General features: G+C 40.9%; 1 protein-coding gene across 1 annotated transcript in view; it reads right to left on the minus strand.

The window, feature by feature from the left end:
* Positions 1–588: 588 nt before the first annotated feature.
* The window catches only part of GNB1 (G protein subunit beta 1), a 37962-nt gene continuing 12806 nt past the window's right edge, over positions 589–25744 (minus strand). The window contains exons 2-12 of the mRNA XM_054175723.1: positions 18803–18854; positions 12305–12412; positions 11667–11705; positions 10176–10282; positions 8713–8776; positions 7135–7297; positions 6624–6690; positions 4993–5194; positions 4076–4292; positions 1231–1340; positions 589–825 (exon numbers count right to left, since the gene is read on the minus strand). Coding sequence (XP_054031698.1) covers positions 1234–1340; positions 4076–4292; positions 4993–5194; positions 6624–6690; positions 7135–7297; positions 8713–8776; positions 10176–10282; positions 11667–11705; positions 12305–12361 — 1023 coding nt within the window. The 5' untranslated portion in view covers positions 12362–12412; positions 18803–18854 and the 3' untranslated portion in view covers positions 589–825; positions 1231–1233. The remainder of the gene's footprint in view (positions 826–1230; positions 1341–4075; positions 4293–4992; positions 5195–6623; positions 6691–7134; positions 7298–8712; positions 8777–10175; positions 10283–11666; positions 11706–12304; positions 12413–18802; positions 18855–25744) is intronic.

Consider the following 25744-nt stretch of genomic DNA (forward strand, 5'->3'; position numbering starts at 1 on the left):
GGGGGAGGGCAGGAGGGACCAAGGATTGCATTTGTTATCCATAAAAGGTGAAAGGATTCTTTAAACAAGCATTCATTACCTTTTACAGCATGTGCTTGGTTACCTTACTGCTTAACATTATCCTATATATGCCAAGTTTTGTGCAACAATTATCTGTGAGACTAGAAAATAACAGAAACCAAAACAAAATCAGGGACTAAATTTACAGCGTTAACGACCCCCCAGGTGCTCTGGGCTAGGACTCCCTTGTTTTGCTCAATTAAATACACAGAGAAATGTACTTAAAAAGGAAACTTGGGGGAAAAAAAAACCCAAAACAAACCACCAAAATAAAAATAATAAATCCTGCTACAAACATGACTTCAAAATTTGCAAGTGTGTGAGATAAAGTCCTTAACTTCAACTTGGAAACTACAGTGAAAGCTAACTGTTTCACAATTATGCTCAAGTTTATTTTCTGGTCATGCTTTTATGATAGTGTTTCGTTTTTAAACTCTCAAGACAAATAGAGGAAGGAAAAAGAAAGAAACAACAACAAAATAAAAGGGGAAAAAAACGAAAGAAAAGGAGGGGGTGGGGGAGAAAAAAAAAAAAAAAGAAATGGTCCCAAAAGGAATGCACAATTTCATTTTGCTTACAACACAGAAATTCTTCTTGGAAAGGTAATTGTGCTCTTCATTTCAGCAACAGGAGACGGAAAAGATCTTGCCCTTTGAAGTTGGGGAGGATGGGGTCCGAGTTAGTATGGTTGGATTGGATATGCTATCAATTTGTCATTTTCAACCGTTGGGAACTTCTTCCAGTCATGGAGTCCGGCGCTCTTCTGACACACAGAAAGATTTATTAAGAGTTGCACTTGGCTAAAGTGTAATCAAGTTTCAAGCTCTGCTCTGGCCACCCACTGACGCATTTAGCCATTATCTCACCATTTTCAAGAACGCCATTTATTTACTAACTCGGGCTCGGAAGACTGTACACTCATCCCTAGCAGGGAAATAAAACAGGCCAAAAATAGCTCAGCACAAAAATGGCATCGCATACATTAAACAAATAGCCTCTGAAAAAACAAATGCATTGCTTGCTTTCTGTTGTGCTGCTTTTTTTTTTTTCAGCCCTCCGTGACTTTCCTAATCTGAACTACGAGCTTGCAGCATCAGTGAAACGGCACCGCTCAGACCTGGGAAAAAGCATTCTGCATGGACAGCCCTCATGAGTTGGATACCTACCTACACTTCAGTTCCAGATCTTGAGGAAGCTGTCCCATGATCCTGTTGCCACTGCCATCCCATCATCAGTCACACCTAAGCAACTGACACGGTTATCATGACCAGCAAGGACACCTATAAATAAGAACATGTAACAAACATGCTTCGTTACTGGGATGATTTCAGATTCCAGGTCCAAGAACGCCGTGGCACGCGTGTTTGGCCTGGTTAACCAACACATTCAAACCCCCTGAACAAAATGAGTGCCATTTTTAGCTGATTTGGGGTTTTCTAAGCACAAACTTTAGCATAACCAGATGGGTTTACATGGGGGTAATTCGGTAAACGCAGAATTTCCCTTGTCTGTTTCCCACGTTATGATCTTTATTGGTTTCTTGAGAGTTGAGCAATCACAGCCCTGAAGCTTCTGCTGACAATGTCACAGCAATAAACACATGACCCTGCACTGCACAGCTCTTAGGATTTCCTCTCCACAGCAATAAAGATCAGTTGGATTTTACAGTTTCTCCATGTGCAAAATCAGAAGGTAAGCTGAATTATGTTATGAGCACTAAAGCACTTTTCATCTAATTTCATCTTACTACATTTACAGGCACTTACAAGACAAACTCCTACATACAATTTATTTGTCAATACAGAGTTCTGCTACAATTCAATTATAGTGCCATTAAAATAAGAATTGAGACTCGAAACAGAAAGACTCAAGGAGCCAACATTTTCCTCTATCCCCTCTCATTTAAGAGTTTCAAGAAGGTAAAAAGAAAAACTAATTACACTCAAGCTCTTTCCAGTCCACAGCACTGAGCTAAGATAGTCTTGAAAGACTTAAAATTAATCTTGCTACATAAATTACACTGCTCACAGGACTCTCCTCATTCATGTTTTGGGCTTTTCCCCTCCACTTACTACTCTCCAGTAAGAACACGAATTAAGTCAGCTTTAGCTCAAAGTTTTGCGTTTAAAAATGTGCATTAACTGTTCGTTCAGTGCAATAAAGTCACTACTTCATACACAAGGGGTCCTGAGGCTTGAAGAGGTGAAAGAAGTCATATTGCTGATACACTTTCCAACAGCAGTAATGCTGTGTGAGTAACACCAGTAATCTCCAGATCCTATTAAATCCATACAAGTGTCTAAGCCTCTGCACAGAGCTGTGCACTTCTGCAGAAGGCAAACCGTGCGTGGTGAAACAAACCATACAACCGTGAGAAATTCGGCACAATACAGAAGCCAGAGCTAAGCCAAATACCTAGGAGCTACCTAGAACTGGCTGTGCATTAATAGATCAAAATTCATCAACATAACCAAGTGCTGCAGCAGAAGAGCACCAAGAAGTCTTACACAATTTGAACTGAATACATAACCACAAAGGGTTTTAATATAGAATCAGGCAGGACAGAAGTGTCAAATCTGCTCAATCTTCAGGCTCAGAACATTTCACTAAGCAGAATACTTGACAAAGTAGTTGTTAAAATCAGTTCTAAAACTTGACAATAAAGAATCACACTTCATGAGAACATGGACCATAAACACAGCAGTATGTCAGACTTGTTTCTCCTCTCTACAAGTAAGCAAAATGACCACCTCCTGCTGTGTTTTTCTTCATGAAGGTCTTTCAAGGAAAAAATACAGGAAAACCCATGGAACTGTTTTTACAGTACTTAAATATGGCCAATTGCAAACTAACCTGGACATTAATCAAGAGCAATGTCTTAATTCATCCCTATATAGGCTTATATGCACATTTGTTGTCTCAATAACCAAAGTACAAGAATGTTGAGTCTTAAATCCCAACACACAGACAAGGCCTCTCCATAAGACACATTTCAGTACTGAAACAACTGGATTTTGCTCCATTAACTTGCAAAAAGAGCCAACTGCTGTTCACAAAACATGGACTGAGTGCCCAAAGTGTATCCTGCCCTCAAAGTGATGAGGCAATTTGCAGTAACTAATGTACTTGCAACTAAGCCTTTCAGCTCTATGTGGAAGAATATTTTGCTTGGCTGGAGTTCTTTGCCTGCTCTTAAAACCCACCTTGGATAATTTTGAAAGCCAAGAATACTTTATTTGGCAAGAGAGAGCAGGCTCTTGTTCTCAGCCCCTATTCTGATGAGAACAACAAAACACTTATGGCCTAATTTATACCTTGTCTCCTTTTTTTTCCCCCCCCTAATGCTCTCATTTTAAAGAACTGAAGTTAAATTGTGTTAATCATTAAACCATAAATTTCATACTCATTTCCTCAGAAGGTAATCTCCACAGTGTTTGTTTCTCTGGTTGTCTCTCCAACTACTAATACAAATATCAGGAAAACAAATATTTTATATAAACAGTAACATTAGAAAAATTCTCTACAGGGAGGGTGGAGAGACACTGGAACAGGTTGCCCAGGGAAGTTGTGGATGCTCCCTCCCTAAAGGTGTTCAAGGCCAGGTTGGATGAGGCCTTGAAGAGGTGTCCCTGGCCTAGTGAGAGGTGTCCCTGCCCATGGCAGAGGGGTTGGACTTGGGTGATCTTTAAGGTCCCTTCCAAACTAACCAATTCCCTGAATCTATGAACATCAGTGGTGAATTGCTTGAACAGTTCATACACAAACAATGCCAGACAGTCTAATAACAAAAACCAGCCCTCCACCCCCAAAACTTTGTTTTTAATGGCAATCTTCCTTTGTTCCCTTCTGTCCTTTAGCAGAATTCCAGTTTATCATCAAGCTGCTTCCATCATTGGTCACCTAACGCTGGTTACCAGTTTGAAAGCTGAGCAGGGAGTGGTCTGTGCACATGACTCAAGTCACACATCCAGCATTTCACACTGCATTTCTAAGGTTTATCATCAAAAGCACTCACCTGCTCTATCAGCTTTCAGTGTGTCCCAGACATTGCAGTTGAAGTCATCATAACCAGCTAAGAGCAGACGTCCACTCTTGGAAAACGCTACGGAGGTGATGCCGCAGATGATGTTGTCATGTGAGTAAACCATGAGTTCCTGATCAGCCCGAAGATCAAAGAGCCTGCAGGTAGCATCATCCGAGCCTGTGGCAAATGCATTGCCATTTGGGAAGAACTTTGATAAGGGAGGGGAAGAAAGGGGGAAAAAAATAAATAAATACACATTTCAGACTCCATTCCTCTGTCTCAGTTTTCACAGCCTGAGTGGAAAAATAAAGCAAAGAATATTCACCTCTACACTACTGGCATATGGGCACAACCAATGGACTAATGAAGAGCATAGTCTGGAGAAAAGAAAGCTGAGGGGTGACTTTATTGTTCTCAACTACCTGAAAAGAGGTTGCTGTGAGGTGGGTACTGGTTTCTTCTCTCAAGTAACAAGTGACAGGGCAAGAGGAAATAGCCTCAAGTTGCACCAGGGGAGGTTTAGGTTGTATACAAGGAAAAAATTCTTTTCCTGAAAGAGGGATCAGGCATTGGAATTTGCCCAGGGGAGGTGGTGGAGTCACCCTGGAGATGTTAAAGAAAATGTGTAGATGTGGCCCACTGGGCCATGATGTAGAGGTTGTGGTGGTGTTGGGTTGATGGCTGCACTTGATGATCTTGGAGATCTTTTCCAACCTTAATTTTTCGATGAACAGCCACTGTCTCCATTTACCACAATGGATCTGGGGCTGTACACATTTCAGGTACTTCCACCAGCTACAACAGCTGTTCAAGAAAACAAGCCAACATACTACATCACGCAGTACATGCCTAAGAGCAGGGAAATACACAGACTGAAATCCCACATCCTTGCTGGAGGTGATACCTACACAGATGGCATTGATGTCCGACTCGTGGCCAGTGAAGGTTTGCCGACACATTCCTTCTCTAACATCCCACAGTTTGGCAGAGGCATCGCAGGCACCAGAAACAAAACACCGGGCATCAGGAGCAAGGGACAAACTCATGACATCTCCAGTGTGCCCAGTAAATGTAGTTGTCTGCTGACCAGTTTCTATGTCCCAGAGAGCACTTGAAAGAACAATTAACAAGGCAAAAAATGAACACGGTTGTACTGCTAGAATTCTTGCGTAAGCCTGCTCAGTTATAGCACTGCTGGGAAAGTCAAACTCTGAAGTATTAACTAAAACATATATCCTAAGAGTTACAAGATAATTGTACATGCAAGATTTGAAAGGCTGCCTTCCATTTTAAAATACTGAGGGTTTTTAATTGAGAAACAGTGCAAAACCCAGTTGCTAACACTCATGGATGATGAGCCACGAAACTCTTGTGATGTGCCACTGACTGCTGTCCAGAATTGCTGCAAGCGTTACTGAAAGCAGCAGTGCTAAGGCTACAGCAAAATGTGACTCAGCACTTCTCATTCTCCAACACACTCTGAGGATGTGTAACTTGGTGAATTGTGTCTGTCACCTTAAACCTGCTCCACTTTCCCAAGACAGCAAACATCACTACTACGGGGATAATCAAAGGGTATAAAAGGATGAAAGAACATTACCACCTCCCTAACAAGAGGACGAAATGTTTAAGGAGGACTAAAGGGGTTTAATTTCTGTAATTTCTCCACAAACCAGAGCCATCAGTGGCAGATTGTCACCAGACAAAGAAGAGATGGCTGTACTTTGAAGTTTGCCTGAACTGCTGTCAAGGACAAACTGTCAAGGCAACTGCAGAGTTACTACAATAACGCCTGAAGCAGCTCCTTTAGAAAGAGCATCATTTGAACAAATCCTGCTTGGTTTTGGCTCTTCTAAAAAGCAACACAACAAACCACCAAGACATCTTAAAAATAAACTGGTATATAAAAAGTATATACTTAATAGCTGCTCTGAATCTTTGGACTAAGACAGGCATTCAAAGAGACTAATACTGTGTAGGAGAGGTGTTTATTAGACCACCTTTGCTCTAGGAACTGCTGCTTGGGAGAGCTGTAATGCTTTTCAGAACTAGATAGAAAAATGTATGTAAAAGATGGAGGTCTTTTTTTGTTCAGAAGCTAGTATTTATTAAGACATACACCTACATTCTCCTCAACAAATCCATCTACTGTCACTGCAGAATATTTTCTAGGAGCTCTTCCCAGTAATGGCATAAATTCTGTTATTAGAAAAGACCAAGTAGAACTTTTAAAGTAATAAATACTGCATACTAAACAAGACTGAGAGAAGTCATTAGTCCAAATAGTTACAGTAAAAAACCCACTTCCCATACCATCTCAACAGAGAATTAGGTCAAGCTCTGCAGAGAAACGGGCAGCCAAAGCTAACACACTTCAAAGTCCAAGTTTTCCAAGTAAAAATGTGACATGTGAATGATGATTACATCCCACTGAATCTTCTGGATGACCATCAGATTTATGAAGGAGCAAATTCCCTTCAGGAAGAGCATAGCTGTGAAAAGCCATTACTAATGATCATGTCCAAGCTGTGCTGCTTACCAAGTAGTGTCGCCAGAGCTGGTAACGATTTGATTATCATCCAAGAAGCGACAGCATGACAAGTATCCTGAAAACAAAATTGGAAGTTGATGAGTTAGAACAGAAATCACTCTTCACACTGCACTCTGGCTTGCTTATATGTTGCTTCCTCATCTCCTGATTATGCATTAAGAACTACTGTATAAGCCCAAAACACAACACAAGCAGTTTTTAATACGGGAAACTCTGACATTTTGGACAAAATGTGATTTTGTTCTTTACAGACTGTGCCAAATTCAACCAGTACAGCAGCACAGAGATACACTGGGACCACAGCAACTCAGCCTAAACAAAGATATCTCTAACACCATTAGAGGTTTTCTCTGGAGCCACGCTGACAGCCTCTAGAGCAATCTACCTTTGTTTTGCTGTGTTGTGGATGAGCTCTCTGTGGAAACAAAGAGACCATAAAGAGGGAAATGGCTGATGGCTGTGCTTAGGTAACTTAAGAGCATTCTGAGCAGGCACTCACCTGTGTGACCAGCTAGTTCACGGCTGACACGTACATTCCCTTCACGAGTTTTCAAGTTATAAATGGAACAGATGTTATCAAGACCACCACAAGCCACGTAATTTCCAGAAGGAGCATATGCACAAGTCATCACCCAGGATGAGCGCAGGGGAATAGCATGCACCTGAAAGCAACACACCCGTGTGTTTCATCTGCACAGCAACTGATTCAATAATGCACCCCCAGGAAGGCTTCTGCCTCCCTCTGAAGACATGCATCATCTTTTTTTTTGTCAAAAGAACAAGAAAGCAGTGAAAAGTCTTTAGCTGTTTGAGTATCAAACTATTTTGGGGGTAACTTGCACATGTAGCTCGTCAGACCAAGTTGTGACGTAATTAAAACCTCAGCTTTGCCTTTCCTGAATCCGCTTTAATCAACAATTTTGCTAAAAACTAAATTATTTCATTGCAGTGCTCTGATTACTATTGGTTTATTATGGGTTCAGGAAAATATTGACTTCCAAGTGCAGTCAGCAAAACTGCCATTTCCAGGCTCCGATGCTATGAATGGTAAGTAAGGAAATCGGCTCCTTTCACTGTCATTTAAATCCTTCTTTGGAAACCCGCTGCAAGCAATCAGGCTTCAGATTTAAATAACTACCCCATGGTTCCTTCTCATTCTGTGCTCAAAGAACTCGATTTAAAAATGTATCCAAGCTCAACCTGTTCTGTCATGTTATCTCCTTGCATTCATCCTTCAGATTTGCTCTTAACATCTTCAGAAAGGGGATCATATCCTGAGAGTTTGTGCAGTATTAACAATCTTCCTGCATTTCTTAGGGTAAAGGTGACAGTAACAGCAGGAGAACAGAATGTAATCAGTCATCCTGAAGCAATCAGCAGTTAAAAAACAATACCCTGCACTAAACCCATAATCAGCTCTGTTTTGGAAGTCTTCTACTAAAGAACTCATCAAAATAGTCACCTGAAGCCATTTTATCGTTAGGAAGATTCCGACCTGTGTTACTTCCACTCTATGCTGCAATGGCCGAAGCACATCTGGAGACCTGCATTCCAGTGCTGCTGCACTAACTGCTCCAGGGTGTTACCCAGTCAAACTGAGCACAACACCAAGCTGTTTGCTGCTTCTAATTCCAGAAGATTTGTGGTTTGGGTTTTGGGGCTTTGTTTGTTTAGTTGCTTGGGTGTTTTTCATTTTACTCTTCAGTAAAGGTAAGGATGCACTAGTTTCACATCTAGGATTCAACAATAATCCCAGCTTTAGGAGCTGCTACTGGAGGAGTTTGCTTCTCTGTCCTCTGCAGGATGCCATTTGCTCAGGTGCACTGGCAAAATTATTTTTGAGCCAACAGCAAGCTAAGACAGGAAAATGTATTTGAAATAAAGTCAGTTCCCTATGAAGTGACACACATGCTCCTGTGCACAATAGGCTTCTGCAGCTCTCTCAAACTAATTTGAAGGGGCAACATGAGTTTGATCTTAGAACTACAGAAGTAATGCAGCCAGAATCATGACAGCTAACATTTCCCTCCTTCATATTCACAACTGAATTACATAGCACCACGTCAGCTAGCCTTACCTTGTTTGTAGTATAGCTGTCCCAAATTATAAGTTTGCCATCCTGGGAGGCACTAACTAGAAGCCTAGAGAGGAAACAGAAAGGAAACACAATCATTGCAGGAAGACAAGAAGCTTTGTGATGAACATCTGTGTTGGGGCATTTGTCTCCACCATCAAGGCCAAGGCACAGCAGGGCATTACCCACTCAGTTATGAGCACCAGCAAAATAGCTTTGAAATGACTCCATTTCAGTGTTAAATATGATGCAACACCTCCATGTTAACACATTCTAATGTCAGGATAAACTGAAGCTACTAAACTAACATCACAGCATAGATATCAGAGGGAAAAAACTTGCATGGAATCACTGCCTGTGTGTCCTAAACATAGGCTTCAGACTCATGGGGTCTGGGAATCGACACTAAGACAGCCCTGAAGGAATGTCAGCACTGAAACACAATGGGAAATGACAACAAAACACAGCATTAATGGAAGGGGTAGCATTGGGAAGACTTTTACCTCACCTCAATCCCCCACCCAGCAATCACATCTGAAACATGATGCAACTAATTCATTGTTCAGAACTCTTACCTGCTTTTAATGTGCTTCAAGAAAGACCAGCTACACTGACACAAAAATCTCTATAGTCTCCACATTGTCTAAGTCATTCTGGACAAAATACTCCAACATGGTATTAAAATTTGCACTGTGCATCTTCCTCTGACCATTTCCAAGCTGAACGAATCAGTGTAATCATTGAGGTACTCCAGCCTCTCTGCATTATTTCTTCTTTTTTTTGCCCTAGGTTGTATTTTATTAGAGCTGTCTTGAAACACTTTTGCCAAACAAGAAATTGAATTCCCATCTTTTAAATAAGCTACATGCCAAAGAGATGCCTGAAGCAATGAACTCTACATATCTGTGAGAAATTAGCTTCTTTCAAGGCACAGGAAACCGAGGTGTAAAAGACTGAAGTAGAAAAAGAGGCCAACTGCAACTGACAAACTCCTTAGTTGTAGCTTAAAAATTCCTAAGGGGAATTTCTTTTGTTCCTGCAAGGCAGCAGCAACAACATGGGTTTAACTGAAGGCTGACAATGTGCTGCCATTAGCGTGCCTTAAAATTCTTGAAAGGGGAGTGAAAGTAGCTGATATTGGTATCGTTTAGTTTCTTCCAACTAAACCTCAGTAGTTAACTGGAAGACACTTGAGCAAGAAAAGGCAACTGATAATGAAATCTACTCCATCTTCACAGGCCCTCATGTGGTACCACAGCTCTAGCTTGCAGGCAAGTAGAAGACTGGCACTTTGGCACTAATAAAAAAAAAAGGACATTAGGAGAAAAAAGCCACATTGGAGCTTTCTCATTTCTCTTGCTTTTCTGAATTTCTTGGGATTAGTGGTTTCCAGCGGTAGGAATGGGAAAAGCAGAGTCCTGTGCACTCAATTTACCAAGGATCTGATTTGTAGCACTAGCACCCACCTGGAATCAGTCCCCCAGTGCATTGCATAAATTTTAGCCAGGTGTCCCCGCAGTGTTCTTCTAGTGCGCATCTGAATTCTCCCCACTGGGTCAATATTGGCTGTGATCTGCAAGGGAAATGGTGTCATACACTCCACAGTTTCAAAAGCAACACATCACACACAATTACATTTAAAAGAGCACTCCAGTGCAGACCAAAGCTCCTTATTTTGAGTAGTGACTGAGGCTTTGAATTGCCTAATCCAAAGTTAAACCATTTTCTGTCTTCACCAAAGGCAGAAAGCAGCCTCTCTGTGGCATTTCTAAAGGCTCTCAGATATTGCTGTGCTTAGGTCATATCTTCTTAGACCTCTAGAATTTCAGACCTTTGATCAGCATTTTCTACTCCTTACAGATGTATGTGGTAGACTGCTTCTTTCCAGAAGGGTGGGTGTGGGGAAGTATATCAGGCTTTAAAGGTCTCCACTTTCAAAGGATTAATTAATAACTTGCTTTCAGATCCAAGTGGCCTTCCCTTCCAAGTGTAGGATTATTACATTCACTGTATTCCTCATTTATTGAGCTTCTTCAAGACTACTTTTATCTTCAAGAAGTGAATAGCCAAGTGAGGAAGTAATCACTTTAGCTGTCCTTACACTGTTAAATTCAATATAAGGCAGTCCTTCAGACTGGAGAGAAGTACCAGTTTAAAAAAAGAATAACAACACAAAACTAACAACCCCAAAAAGCAAAGACACAAACCAGCACAACACACTTCCAGGACTAAGCACCACACATCCCAACCAGTCCCTGAGTTTGTTGTATGGATAATGTCTACATGCTTCTCATGTCTCCATGCTACGAAATTCTTCAGCAAATGCATTTGAGTAAAGATCTCTGCTTCTTTTCAAAGGCCATCAACCCAGCTTAGGACTCAGATAAACAGATAACAAAGTCCCCCACAAAATTCTTTTCATGGTGGGCATCTTTCCTATTGACTAACACTGAAGCTTTCCCCCCTTCCCCCCACCTTCACCTTGAAAAATACTCGACATTGTGCCTCATATAAGATTAATGACATTTTAAGTTAATAAACTGAAAGTAATCACTTCTGTACCAATTATGTGAACTCAGACACCCAGGTTTAATAGTCAGTATTCAAGCAAGTGGACTGAAGTAGATGAGGAGTAAGCCAATTCAACATATATCTAGAAAACCAGAAAAGCAAAGTCTGGCCACATCTTCCTCTGCTATAATCATGCTTCAGCCTAAATTCCTAACAGGTTTCTAGAATAAACCACAGTATCTCCATGAGATGCACTATTCAGAGTACAGATTTCCCTTTCCCCGAGGTAACATTGACTGAATCCAAGCCAGAAGGATCAAAATGTGACAGTACAGCAAGATGCAAAGGTATTAGCTCAGGTTCAGCAGCAGTTCAGACATAACTGCAATGTCATTGAGAAATTAATAAGTAGGTTAAGCCCAGCAGGGTAACTCTCAAATGCTTACCTGAGCCAAGGTGGCATCTGCACATGCTTTCCTAGCATCCTGCAACGGAGGAAAGTTACAGAAATCAGAAGTTCTGTACATCTCTGGGTCTCTGTTTTGTCAAGCTGACCAAGCACCCCCAAAACAAGGTTCAGAAAGCATTTCTGCTTCTCACCCACAGAGGAGCCATCCTAACTGAGCATAATCTGCTGTCATCATAACACACAGCATACTGAGCTTTCAACTTCTTCTCTCAAGATGAAAATGTAGAAGACAGTCAAGCAGTGGAACTGCTTGTCTGGACAGGCTATGCAGCCTCCATCCTGAGGAGTCTTCAAGACTTTACTGGACAAAGCCCTGAATAACCTTATAGCTGACCTTATTTTAAGCAGGAGGTCACTCAGCATTGGTGATGGTCTGGCTCAGAAAAGCCTCAGTATTCTTTTGCACCACTATTATTTTCTAGGCAATACTAAAGATAAAAAAGGAATTTCCTGATGCAGTTATATGTGCTTCCCTTCCTATACAGCCACAACATTAACTCTGACACTGTGAAAACATTCAACTTGCTGTATCATTTCTGTCTCTGTTCTCCTCAGGATGCCCAAATGACCACTCACCCATGCTGTGGCTCTGAGGCCCGCTGACACAATACTCACTCTGATTTGGTTTTTCAGTTGCTCAGCCTCCTGGCGTAACTGGTCGAGCTCACTCATTTTCCTGTGCTAAAGGTGTGCTCCACTGCCACCTCTGAAACAACCAGAAGTCTGAAAGGAGAGGTGATAATAATGAGAATTAGTAGGAATCACAGCTTGAAATTACTAGAGCAGACAACTTCCTTCAACCAGCTCCAACAGCACTTGGGAAAAAGGCAGAGTGGATTAAGTACTGGAATATATGTGAAGGTATTTCTGCACCCTTCAGAGTCAGGTACTGCCAGACACAAATGTGCTAGTTACAAGAAATAAAATACAATTTAGAGACAGTCCTTTCTTTCATTTTTGTTGTATTAGTGTTTTTCTTGATTCACTCAATTTTCCCTGAAGTGAAGCAGCAGATAACACTAGACCTGACACTCAGAACTTCTCTGCATGTCTTAAGACTAGAGTAAGGAATCCTCCTATCAAATAAATAAGCATCTCAAGTATTTACAGACCTGCACAAAGCACTTCCAAAATGCTGTAAAAAGGCCAATTATTGAGCCACACTCTGCAACACATTAGCTGTGAGAAACGTTGCTCTGCTACCTGGATCAAAGGAGATCACTCACAAATGATGTTCAGGATTACACTTAACTGCAAAAATGTCTCCTTGAGGCTCCCAGAATGGTTTTAGCATGTCAGAATAAAATAACTTTCTAACGTTAGGTTGAAGGGAGGAGCTTGAGAGACCATTGCCAACAGGCAAAGCTAGCAGCTTTACATGTAACTCTTAAGATTTAATCAGCTTATTTATCTTTGCAAGCATGGGGGGTTTGCTTTTTTCCTGAAGGCCTTCCCAAGGAGAAAGATGAGGGCAATTTCCACTCTTTGATTTGCTTTCACAATGTGTTCCTTGTTACTGAGACTAGATACAAAGTTATGAGGATTTGAATATTACTGTCCCACATAACCAGACATCCCAGAGCTCTTTTCAGTGACCAGTATTCCAAAGCAAGGACCTGAAGGAACAAATATCAGATCTTGTCCTATCACCACTTATAAACTCATACTCTCCTTTGAAACCCCAAGTATTTTAGAAAAGGAAGTTTAGTTTTGTCCTAGGACCTCCATTCCCACAACTTCAAAGCCCTTTTGCTTTGCTGTGAAATGAGCTCTCTTTGAGGCATCTCCTTTCTCTCTTCTGGCTTCAGGATCATCTCTAAGCCCCTTTAATATTGCTTGTTCAGCTCAGAGCAAAATCCAGTTAAGACAAAGCCCATCAGGAGTGTTTTATTATCTCATAACCACCTTCCTTTCTTTTCACTGCTCTTTTGTTTCTCAAGATGTTTTTTGTTTCAGACAAGCATTCTGTGGCTGGGACTCTAGTTTTCAGCATGCAGTCATCACTGTCTACAGCTCCTGTGTAGTTCACACACTGCAATACTAAGTGCTGCTCTCACAAGAAAGGAACTAGGAAACTCTAAAAATTCTTTAAGAATAAACTGCAACTTTTCACATCTTTGAGCTTCTTGATATCCAATTCTCTTTCTGCCATTCTCTAAGTTAATACAGAAGCCCATTTCCCACCAAGCAAATACCAACCTTTTCAAGTAGGGCACAAAGAATTTAGAGATAGTCTCATTCCTATTTCAGGGAAAGAAATTACAACCCAAAACTTAAGTATTTTGCTCAAGGTCAGAGCAAATCAATGACAGGGCTAAGATACAGATTTGTAACACCAGAATTCCAGCTGCAGTTACTATGCTGAAGATTTTACATGAAGCTTTACCTAAAAATATAATAGGCTGAATAACATCAGTCAAAGCAGCTACATTCTCCTGTAACCTGCAGCTTAAAATGGTGCCAATTCCTTTCTCTCAGAATTTGTGCACTGTGCAAGAGAATCCTCTCCCACTTCAACGAAACAAAACTTGGTAGGGAACAGGAAGAGAGGCCTAAGGAGGTGAACACTAATCCTAGGGCAAAGAGCCATGCTGAGAAAGTTCATTTCACAAAAACTGAGCCCTGCAGTTTCATTCTGGATAATTTGCATGTGCCGAGTTCAAAACAAATCATGCAAACCTATTTCATGCTTATGCCTTATTGCTTAATATAGTGTGCACTAAAGGGCACTGCTGCAAGTGACACAGCCAGAAGGAGCAGCTCAGGAGGGCGAGTGTCTGCTGCAGTGACACACGGGCAGTGACACTGAGAAAGCTGTAGCCAAGATGCTGGAGGGATTCAAGTCACATGCCCCAGCTGATGGGTTGTCACAGCTTAACTAGCACACAGATGTCTGCCTTCACACAAATGAAGCCTCCACTGTACCTTGAAAGGCCTAACACAGGAGCTGGATGTACACTTCAGTTACAGAAGAAACTCTCCTGGCAAATTCAAGACAATTCTACCCCAGCACTTAGCCACCATTCTCTTCCAAGTACACAGGGGCAGAGCAAGCCAAACTCCTTCCCAATCTGTGAGAACTAAGCACAACTAACAAACCCAACCTTCAGAATCATTTCACAAGTGCTTTTTATCATGCATATACACAACCTGCCCTGCTTAGTGTGCAGCTAAGCTCCTCAAAAGGACTACCACTCACTGTTTTAGTGAAAGCTTCCTTTTAATGAACAACTTCCAGAGGGTTTACCAGCACTACAGAAACCTTTACTCCTACATAGAAGATACTGTCTCCACTATCACAGGCAGCATGGAGTTCAATGAACTTAACTACTATTCCTGAAGTAGCTTCAATGGCTCTTGACCTTCAGTCACTTGCCAGGTAGGACACGTTTCAATGTTCACTGCTTGACAACCAATAGCGAATGCATGCAACCTTGATTTCTTCTTCATCTGTAATGTAAGCTTGTATCTTGAGGTTAGATACACATTTGGAGTTACAAGTTACCCACTATGCACTGCAAGCAACTCCAAGCTGAACTGCATTTCTAACAGCATCCACTGGAATTGTTTAAACCAGATTTCCACATTCCCTTTGTAGCCTTTGTTGTTTCAACGTCAACAGGAAGTTCCAATTCCTGCCAACATGACTGAACTCACTAACACTCAGGAAACAAAAATCCCAACGAAGCCAAAGGCATTAAAATACAGGAGTTCTCTGAAGCAGGCTGTAAAATTTATGGGACAACCAGTCAACCAACTTGGCTATTCCTCTTTCTTTTACATCAAGTCTTAGGCAATTACATTTATGGCAGAAATAGGAGATCATGGGGAAAAAATAAAACAGGGTTCCATCCTCTTGTGCACTTTTCAGCCATACTGTAAAACCAGCAGAGTTTATTGGTATTTAGTATTAAAAAAATTATCTTCAGGACAGCAAGAACAGGAAAATGTATATATAAAAAACCCCAAATGATTTTAATCAATTTTCACTCAGTACATGAGAGTTTTTAATACAGCTTTGTTCATCTTACAGACACAGAAGTAACCAGCACAGGCTGTTTGATATTCAAAGGCATTTAACCCCATTTTATTAGAAGGTTTCTAGAAGAAACTGTAAGCTCTTTACAGATGGTGCTTCTATTTCTGGGGTTTTGAAAGAAGTTGCTAGATTTCTAAGGCAAACCTCATGCAAGGAGTCACTACTCAAGCTCCAAACTCCTTTTTCCAGATGATTACCACACCTGTGAAGAAATAAGTAGCAGCCAAACTCATGCTTACCTCCCTTTCTTTCGAGTAACCTACTGTGCTCTTGAAGGCAGCTTCTCCAGAATAACATTCACTTTGCTGAACTCACTCAAGACCTTTCCAGAGGCTGAAGTGCTTAAGTGTCTCTGCTCTAATTCCCCCTAATCTTGTTGACAAGAATGCCTCCTAGATAATTCTCTTCTTGCTAGGGACAACAATATGTGCACTTGCAAGGTAGTTCACTACTCTTCGCTGCCCCAAATGCTCCAAGTCTCTAATCCCTTCTGAGTTACCCATAGAAGAGGCTCTTCGCTCCTCTGCTTCCCACATAGGCAAATCAAGAATGGACTTCGCCTAAGTTATTTTCCCTCTGTGATAAAACTTGACAATTCAACTAAGCCAAAAGGATTTATCATGTCCAAGTAACAACTTCTGCATTTGTTTTTTTCTCTAAGCTCTATGAGCTATGTTCCAATGTAAGAGGAAAGTCATGCATGCCCAGGCAGCCAATTATATATTGAACAACTGTGCACAGAATCTCTGAACTGAACAGAAACTGCATGAAATCTACAAATCTTCCCCAATCTTTCTGCAGAAGGAGAAAAGCAGTATTTCTAATTTGCAGGTAAAGCTTACTACTCAGAACACAGTGACAGAACAATTCAAAGGTTAAGGAAGAACTGAAATTCACTCATTTTGTTGTTACAACTTCAATGCCCTTTCCAGAGCTCAAGCTATTTATCTAATTAAGTTCACTTACTGAAGCAAGCTGTTATTAACACCATCACATTTACATGTAGACTGAGGCTTGCCTGCATTGTAAGAGAAATGGATAGAGCTGAACACAGCTCACCTGAATATACATTCTTGGGTTAAATGACTCCTCTTTCAAACTACCTGGTAACAGCCATGAGGCAATCCTTATTAGACACTTGGCTATTTCATTTTCTCACACCAATCCTATAAAAAGAATTCATAAAGAGGGAGTCTTCCATTCCCTCCTAGATAGCCTGTCCTGTGAGCAGGATTACAGAGCACAAGAAGAGAACACAGATTTGAAATCACAACTATCACTAAGTCAAATATTTAGAACTGCTATCCCTTGCTGGCAAACTTTGCTACAAGGTATTTTTACTACACTGCTACTACTGCCAACAAGTGAAGCAATCCCACCAAGCCACTGATGATGCAAAGCCTGGTAACAGAGGTTGAAATTTATATTGTTTGTGTTACCCAAGCATAGTAATTTTCTAAGGAGGTTTGCCAAATCACCCCTCTCCCAAAAGAACAGGCTGTCTGATATTAGTTCCTTCAACATCTCTCCTGGTAACAGCATCACTTCAGTGTGTTTGAAACAGAAGAAAAGCAAAACACATCATTTGCAAAAACAGAGCCAAAACTTTACAGCCTTAATAATGAGTTCATGTTATGCCTCCCAGACAGTCTCATAGCAGGTCATCTGATTAAATGAAGCTGTGCTAATCTATTAGATACCATAAATCCTATTAGCAACATGCACAGCAGCTTGTACGTTTTCACAATGACAAAGGAATTAGATGCAATCCACTGCTAGTTCCAATGTTTTGACATCACATTGGCTTTGAAAAGCTGAGGGGTTTTTTGTTATTTAATCAGAAGTATATATTGCCTCCTAGTTGACTTCTATTCAGCAGGAAACACAGCAAGGTGAGAACTGTTTGTGGAAATTTGAGGTGATCTCTCTCCCATTTACAGGATCCAAAACAGAAAACAAGAAAAGAGAAATTCAGGATTGCCTCCTGATCCTGAAGTACACACATCTCCAGGTACAGTGACCACCAAAAAAAGAAAGGTCCAGATAATTTTAGAAGTTAGAAATCAAAGGAAAGGTATACAGGAACACAAATGTACAGTCACACAAGCTTCTGTGATATAAACTTCATTGGAAGGGAAAAAAAGAATCCCTGCAGAACATGCCCTGAAAGCTGAATGACATCAATACCCTGCTCTGGTTAAAACAAAAGGTTACACAGAAAATGGGACAGAAAATACTGAAAATACCAAAATGCCACTCAGTAAAAGCAATGGTTTGTCTATACTGGGAACACTGTGTTCCATTTCAGCTTCTGCTCCTCCAAAAAAGAACACTGGAGGTGTCTAGGGTTGACCAAGGGAACTAATTAGAGGACACCTCAGAAGACAGGTTTAGAGAAGGAGGTGGGAACTGGCTTGCTGCTTGCTTTAAAAAGAAAGGTATCTGCTAACTGAAGATAACATATTTAGCTAAGCAAATACCTTCTATACAACACATGGGCAACCAGTAATGCCCCTCACAGGCTAAGGGGCTTCACAAGAGTCAAACATTTTAAGTTACAGTCTGGAGGGGAACAAAGGTTTCACTGTTCCAAGAGTATCAGCAATTATTACAATTACAAAGAGTATCAACTCGGAATCTTTCAGGTTCTCTTTAAGCAACACTGACACACTGAAAGGAACGTTCTGACAAGAGCCACTTTGCTCAAAAGAAATTTGCCCTTCTTTTGTCAAACATGGAGGATAAGTAATTTTTCATTCATGAGAGAATAACTATTCTCATCATTTTATTTATTGCAGTTGCCTGCCCCACTGAGATGAAACAGTTTCATCTGTGGTCTCCCTCTGCTCTGCCAGCTCCATTTCTGAAGGAAGGCAGGCACTAACATCTATTATTTAACAGGTTTCCTGGCCATTTTAAAATCCTTCCTGTTGACACAAGAATACACATGCTGAAGCAGAAAACAAGCACTTCAGGCTTGCACAGATTAGCAGCTAAGAACCTGAAGTCAAACACTTTTTAAATATAGCTTGAGCTTCTCAAACAGTAGAAAATTACCTTAGTTCTCTACTTACATTTTCTCTCACTGCAGTAGAAAGCCAACTTCTGCTGTCAAACATGTAAATTCTAGGGGAAAAAAAAAAAAAAGGCACAAACCAAAGTTAACATAATTGCAGAAGTAACACCAGCTTCTTAAGAAACCTAGCAGAAATTAAAATGCTATCAAAGCACAGCCTGGGTTTTGTGAGCTAACCTAAAGAGCCGGCTTGTCGTCTGGAAGGCAACAAGCGCTGCTTTAATGATACTAACATAACCAATAGACATGCTCATGTCAAGAGCTTTTTAATCTTTTTCCAAGAAATCTCTTGCACTCCTCAGATCATTAATTCTCCTCCCCTAGCGGTACAGAAGTCCGGAGTATTAGAGTTTAGGAGTGTAACAAAACGATTCTGGCTGTCTCTCTCACACAAGGACTGTCATTTGCACCGCACTACAAAAGCCCCCCCATCTGCATTTTCAAAGCACTGAAATTACTTCTGCTCAACACTCTTCCTGAGGTATGCTGCTTTCTAAGCACAGTTAAATACCAAGATATCTGTTTTATCAAAAGAAGTTACATAAACCTCCCACTAATGAGCTCCAGCGAGAGCACACCACCCTTCTAGAAGAGTTAAAACTTCTAATCACTGAAGAAGTAAAAATGGACACATTGAGTAGCTCACGCTTGCAGTCTGGCAGACTCTAATCACTGAACATACAAACTGATGTTCTAGCAAGGTAGGGGGAAAAAAACCAAAAGAGAAAGAGACTCCAGTAAGGAATTTCAGAGCAATTTTTCCCCTCTGGCAGTGATAATGAGAGTTCACCCCAAGATCTGAAATACTGACAGCTGCTTATACAGCTGAAACATCTGCGACCCGTCCCTATCACACAGCAAGAGCAGGGCTGTGGGTGATGCCAGCAGACACTGGAGCTGCACAGCTTCAAAACTGCTGCATCAGGACAGTGAAGATTGTTCCAAGCACAAAGCCAGAACGTACTCAAGTGAAATAATCTTCAGTCAGAAAGCCAGTCCTACTATTTCATGTACTTTAAACTGAGGCACTTAGGTGTAATGCATCTTTCTGATTTTACAGTTCGCCGTTAGCTGGAAAATTTACAAACCACTTCAGTGTTCGCTATGGAGGTTAAGCTACTTAGGATATGGATCATCCTCATCCAAGCTCATTTATAGATGAACAGTTTAATACTGTGATTATGAAAGCATCACAGAGTAAGCAGTTTTGTTTGTTACTGCCAGAACACCACACTTCTAGACAGAAAACTCACACTCAGGGGCCAAACTCCACCTCCCCCGAGACACAAACACATGACACGACCACTTCAAGGTCTGAAAAAAAGCCCCAACATCAGCTATATTCAACTTGCAGAAGCCTTGACTGAAATAATTTGCCCATGATGCTGAGATAATAAAATCTAATGAAATTCTGGTTTACCAGCAATGTAAACAAGTAAACTTACTCTGCAACACTACCAGCACACAGAATACATAACAGCAAAGGCTAAACCACACACCCTTAGTGTCCTGTGCTGCACCCTCATTAAAAGCTATTTTACCCCCCAAAAAAAGCTACTTTAAGCAGCCTGCAAGAAGAGTGTGAAAGCATAACAGCAAATCTTCCCACAAATCTTAGTTTTGTAAACCAGGATAAGTTTTCAGTTAGAGAGGCTGCAAACATCCTGTGGTGCCTGCAGAATGCAATCCTGCTGACCGAGATAGTCTCAATGCTACATTGAAGATGGAGCTCAATTAAGATCAAAAGTAGAGAAGCTACTCGAGAAAAAAAAACATCTACATTGCCACAAGCTTCCATTTTTAGCTAAAATGTAGCCTGGTAAAAGCAACAAGAAAATTACAGGCCACTCATTCGCTGCACCACAGCACTGGTTCAAGCAAAGAGAGTTCCTGTAACTAGCTACATACACCCTGCCTTCATCAGCCCTCATAACCCTGCTTCACTGGAGGTCCTCTACATCAAGAACCTGGGTTTCTAAAAAATGAGAGAACAAAAAGTACCAGAGAAGACTTCAAGCATGGTTCAAGTGGGTAAACCATTATACCAAAGCACCTGGAGGTCAGCCAGCCCTGCACATGGTTGGTGTACCCAGTGTCCCCACAATCCCACAGCCTTCTGCTCCAAGTAAAGCAGCACAGCAGTTTGGAACTGAGTAACTCCAGAAGGCAAAAAGCATCACCAGACACTAGAATAGAATTAACCAGGTTGGAAAAGACCTCTGAGGTAATCAAGTCCAACCTATCACCTAACACCATCTCATCAACTAAACCATGGCACCAAGTTCCTCATCCAGCCTCTTCTTAAACACCTCCAGTAATGGTGACTCCTCCACCTCCCTGGGCAGCACATTCTAATGGCCAATCTCTCTTTCTGGGAAGAACTTCTTCCTAACATCCAGCCTAAACCTCCCTCAGTACAGCTTGAGACTGTGTCCTCTTGTTCTGGTGCTGCTTGCCTGGGAGAAGAGACCAACCCCCACCTGGCTACAACCTCCCTTCAGGTAGTTGTAGACAGCAATAAGGTCTCCCTTGAGCCTTCTCCAGGCTAAACAACCCCAGCTCCCTCAGCCTCTCCTCACAGGGCTTGTGCTCCAACCCCCCCACACTAACTGCTCTAAGGCTAATGGTTTTTTTCCTTAAAGATACTAAAGTAGTTACACTGAGGTGACAAGCCAGCCTAAAATTTTATCTCATTTCCAACACCCACCATAACACAAGCCTTGACATGAAGATGACTTCTGCAGAAGAGACGTCATCTTTTTTTTCGTGACATTGGGAAAAGCAGAGAAGAAGGAAGAAAGGAAGAACAGAGACTTTGAAGAATAGGAAAAGCACTTAGAAATATTTTATCATAGCAAACCTGTATCAGCCTCCAAAATTAAGCAAGATTAAATACATTCACTGTAGCCCTCTCCAAAGCCATTAGCTGTGCAAACACATTTTTCTTCTTGACCTATGGATTCAATGAGAGACAGCAAGGATGGCTGTGTATGGGCAGGCTGTTATTAATTTAGCAGGCAGATCCTTCTGTTCAGGTACCCAACACTTATCACCCCTGTAACATATCAGCTACACGGCAAAGATAACATCTGTGAAACTGGGAATTGCAAGTTAGTTTATTAAAATGATTTCTTAAAGTCTACAGAACTGATTATTATCACAGAACACTATCTTGACACCCAAGAGATTGCACGACCTTTCCACATCGCTGCCAACAACATGAAATTCCAATTAAGCCACCAGGCAACAGTAATTAGAAGTCTGAAGTATGCTTAAAGATTAACACCCCCCCCCCCCCCCCCCCAAAAAAAAACCACTAAAAACAACACACCCACAAACAAACCAAACAAAAAAACCTACTCAAGCAAACTCTGTTCATGTTTGATGGCTTGGTCCTATCAACATAAACAGTTCTATCAGACAGATGGAAACTTGAAAGACATTTTGCTACCTGCATGTATATGTGCTCCTCCAAGAGTAAATTCTAGCTCAGCTTTTCCCTGTTGAGTATAGATCTGTGTTCTGGAAAAGCCTAGTCTTTGCTGTCACCTCCTACAAGAACAGCTTTGAAGGACAGCTATAGACGTACAAAATTATAATTACAAATGCATCAACCTAAATATGCTCAAGCGAACGGATACAACTCCTCGTTTAGTCGATGTCTTCTTTCTGGGAATCATCTGCTGTGTCTCTGAGTTCCAAGCACATTAGCTTTGGAAAGCAAGCAGCACCTCACCGACAGGTTTGCGGAAGAGATTACCATAGCAGGGACAGCTCCAGGTGCGGACCGCTTCCACGGGAGGTATTGGCAATTGTACAGCACAAGCAGCAGCCAAGTTTCCAGCTGAAGCAGTCCCTGTGCTCAGCAGCCATTTTTCCATACATTAGTGTGAAGTGCACACAAAACCAGCGACTCGCAGGTCGATGAGGGTTAATGCTCATTATGCAACAGTTGCATTAGCTGGTGAAAGCGCTAACAAATTTCCATTTTCAATAGAGTGTGCAAGCACAAAATCATAATTGCACATGCTAAAAATATCTGCAACCGAACAAAGTGATGTCACAAATGCTTCTCATTATTACATATAGCTCAGCTCTTGACTTACAGGTCTCACTGTAACCAGGCAGCTTTCTGCAAGGGTCACTGATGTTAACACCCAAGAGACTGCACAGAAAAAATCCTGCAAAATCCTGTAGGATACCTGATAACACAAGAGACTAAAAAATTCTGTCAAAACCAAACCCTCATCCTACCATAATTACTAGTATTCAGGAAAAAAAAAGGGAGGGGGGGAAAAAAAGCTTTTTCTTTCCTAAAATTCAGAGAAGCCAGATATTAAATCTGGAAACCCTGCAAGAACATGCAAAGCTAGAATTCAGTAAGGTAGTTTCATGATCAAAATCTCTAATTTTTATTACAGTATCAGAGAAACACTGCATTTTTGCCTCCTCCAAAAGTGTCACAGAATAATTCATTAAAAAAAAAAAAATCAACTTCTAGGTGCAAATTCCTCAATGTTCCAGAGGCTGCTACCACACAGCAAAGCAACACATCTACTGCAAGCCAAACTCCAGCTAGATATGCAGAACCCATTAGCTTTTCTTTGCATGCCCAGATTTTCCAAGGCCAGAGAACTCACCACTCCTAATGTTTAACACATGAAAATAATCCTTTTGGATAGTTCACCACTTCCTCCAAACAGAACAGTGATCAGCAGACAACAATGCTTAAGATCACGACAGAGACACATGTCTGCAATGAACAGCTCTGTAGCGAAGTAGCCTGCATCCTTCTGTCACCAACAGCGAAGGAGCTCAAGCCGTCTTGGAGGCAGACAGCATCCCTACGTTGCCAAAATGTCACTTTTCCTGATGGCAATCCCATGACCTACATTTAAAAACAACAAATCATACTGATGCAATATGGAAGCATAGAACTCTGGACTGTAACAGGTCACTTCATTAATCCTTCCTGAATGCATCTGCAAGCTATGTGCATTATTGAAAAAAATTAATAAATTGAATTCTAGGTACTGCAGAGGAGGTAGGTAAAAAAACTACAATAATAGAAGAGCTGATTAGTACAAGTTTAACAGATGCCTAAAGCCAAATGCTTAAATTCACATTTTTAAAAGAGGGGTCTTAGGAGATCTTTGAAGTAGTTCAGGGATATTAATAACTGTTGCTGCTTCGGTGACCCAAATCAAAAGGTTTCCTAGCTACAGCTCTTTGCTGCTTTGCTCTGAGTCACATTTAAGAGCATCCCTACACTTCCTGTTAAGTGACAAGCATCAGAAGTTCACATTTGAAATAACAAAAATTCCTAATTTAGTACGATTTTTCAACAAGCTTTTGTTTATTACAAAGCCAACACACTCACGTCTCGTTTTGTTCAACATTATCTATATGCAAGTACCTCTGAAGAGCCACACAGGATGTTCCTGGCCATTTTCTTTCCTGAACTTACAACTAAAAAAAAAAAAAAACAACACCAAAAAACCACCAACACCCCCCCACAGCTCCAGTAACTCAGGAAAACTTAGAAACTGCTTGTGCATGGATTTCTAGCTACATTTATCAGAACGGTAAGTTACTGAAGTGTGTCACCTAACGAAGTGTCCTCTTCTCCAAACCCAAGCCATTTTTTATCACATACCACTAGACATTTCCCTACAGATTGAGAAACAAAGCCCAGGCAGCACTGAAGAATGTATTACTATTAATTAACCAACATAGAAATGACTAAGCATTTATTACTAGATGCTTCTATCTGCAGAGCCTTACAGTAGCTGAACAGTGGTTTTACTTCAACTGTCATCTTCCATTGCTTCCTTCAATTTTTATCATTAACCTCCAGTTTCTGTTGGCATGTTCATTTCATGTTTGAGCTGACCAGAATCTATTTACCTGAACAGGGCAGAAGACAAGCACAACAGGGATATCAAAGCCCCACTTCAATACCACCACCGATACACACCCTATTTCTCATGATTTATAAACAATTCTATTGCCATGAACAAAGGTAGCTACAAAGCCTCTTAAGAGTATGTAACAAATACCACTGGATCCACTTTCTTGGTGGTCTCACACACCTATTCATAAGCTCCAGAAGCAAAAGCACAGCTCTTACAGGCTAAAAAAACAACAACAAGAAGAAACCCTCTTAGCACTAGGCTGTGTGCCATTTGTCCAGATACTATTGTTCCTTCCAGTGTTTTTTATTTTTATATCACAGTGACTATTTATATCCCCTTGGAATTGTGCTAAAGTTACTTTCTGGCTTGTGGTTTTTGGTTTGTTGGTTTTTTTTTTCTTTTGGAAATACATATTTTTATATAAGCCTTTTAGCATCAGGAATGCTTAAGGCTTTTACTTACATGGGGAAAAAAAGCACGCACAGCAGGATCTATCTGGAAAGCTGCTAATAATGAGAACAAGTTTCATAGTTTGGATTTAGAAGTGTTAAGAGCAAAAATCCAAGGGTAAAACTAAGCACAGATCAGTCAGATATAGGAAGGCTGTCTGGCACAAAGTGTTATCAGCAATGTGTTTGCAGAAAAGCTGAAAAACTAATGAAAAAAACGCAACTAAAAAGCAGCCCAGGAAAAAAAAATCCATTATTTCTTCTCCAGGGAACCTAATGTAATGCCACAGTATCAGGGTATTATCTTTTCAGAAGATGTGTAATCTCTCATCCAGATGAGCTGAATCTATAGGTGGCAGGTTCAAGGCAGTTCACCACACAAGCCATACATGACACATTTTTCTCCTAGAAGCTAGAAATGGAAGCATGCTGCTGTAGGACCAGTTTGCACATCATCCCCACGTGGTAAATCAGTGTCAGAATCATAAACCAGCAAAGGAAAACATTTGTCTCTTTTTACTAAAAGTCAACATTAGAAACATCTATTCAGGTATCATAACGAGACTATTATCCATA

The sequence above is a fragment of the Dryobates pubescens genome, chromosome 33, assembly GCF_014839835.1.
Source record: "Dryobates pubescens isolate bDryPub1 chromosome 33, bDryPub1.pri, whole genome shotgun sequence".
NCBI lineage: Eukaryota > Metazoa > Chordata > Aves > Piciformes > Picidae > Dryobates > Dryobates pubescens.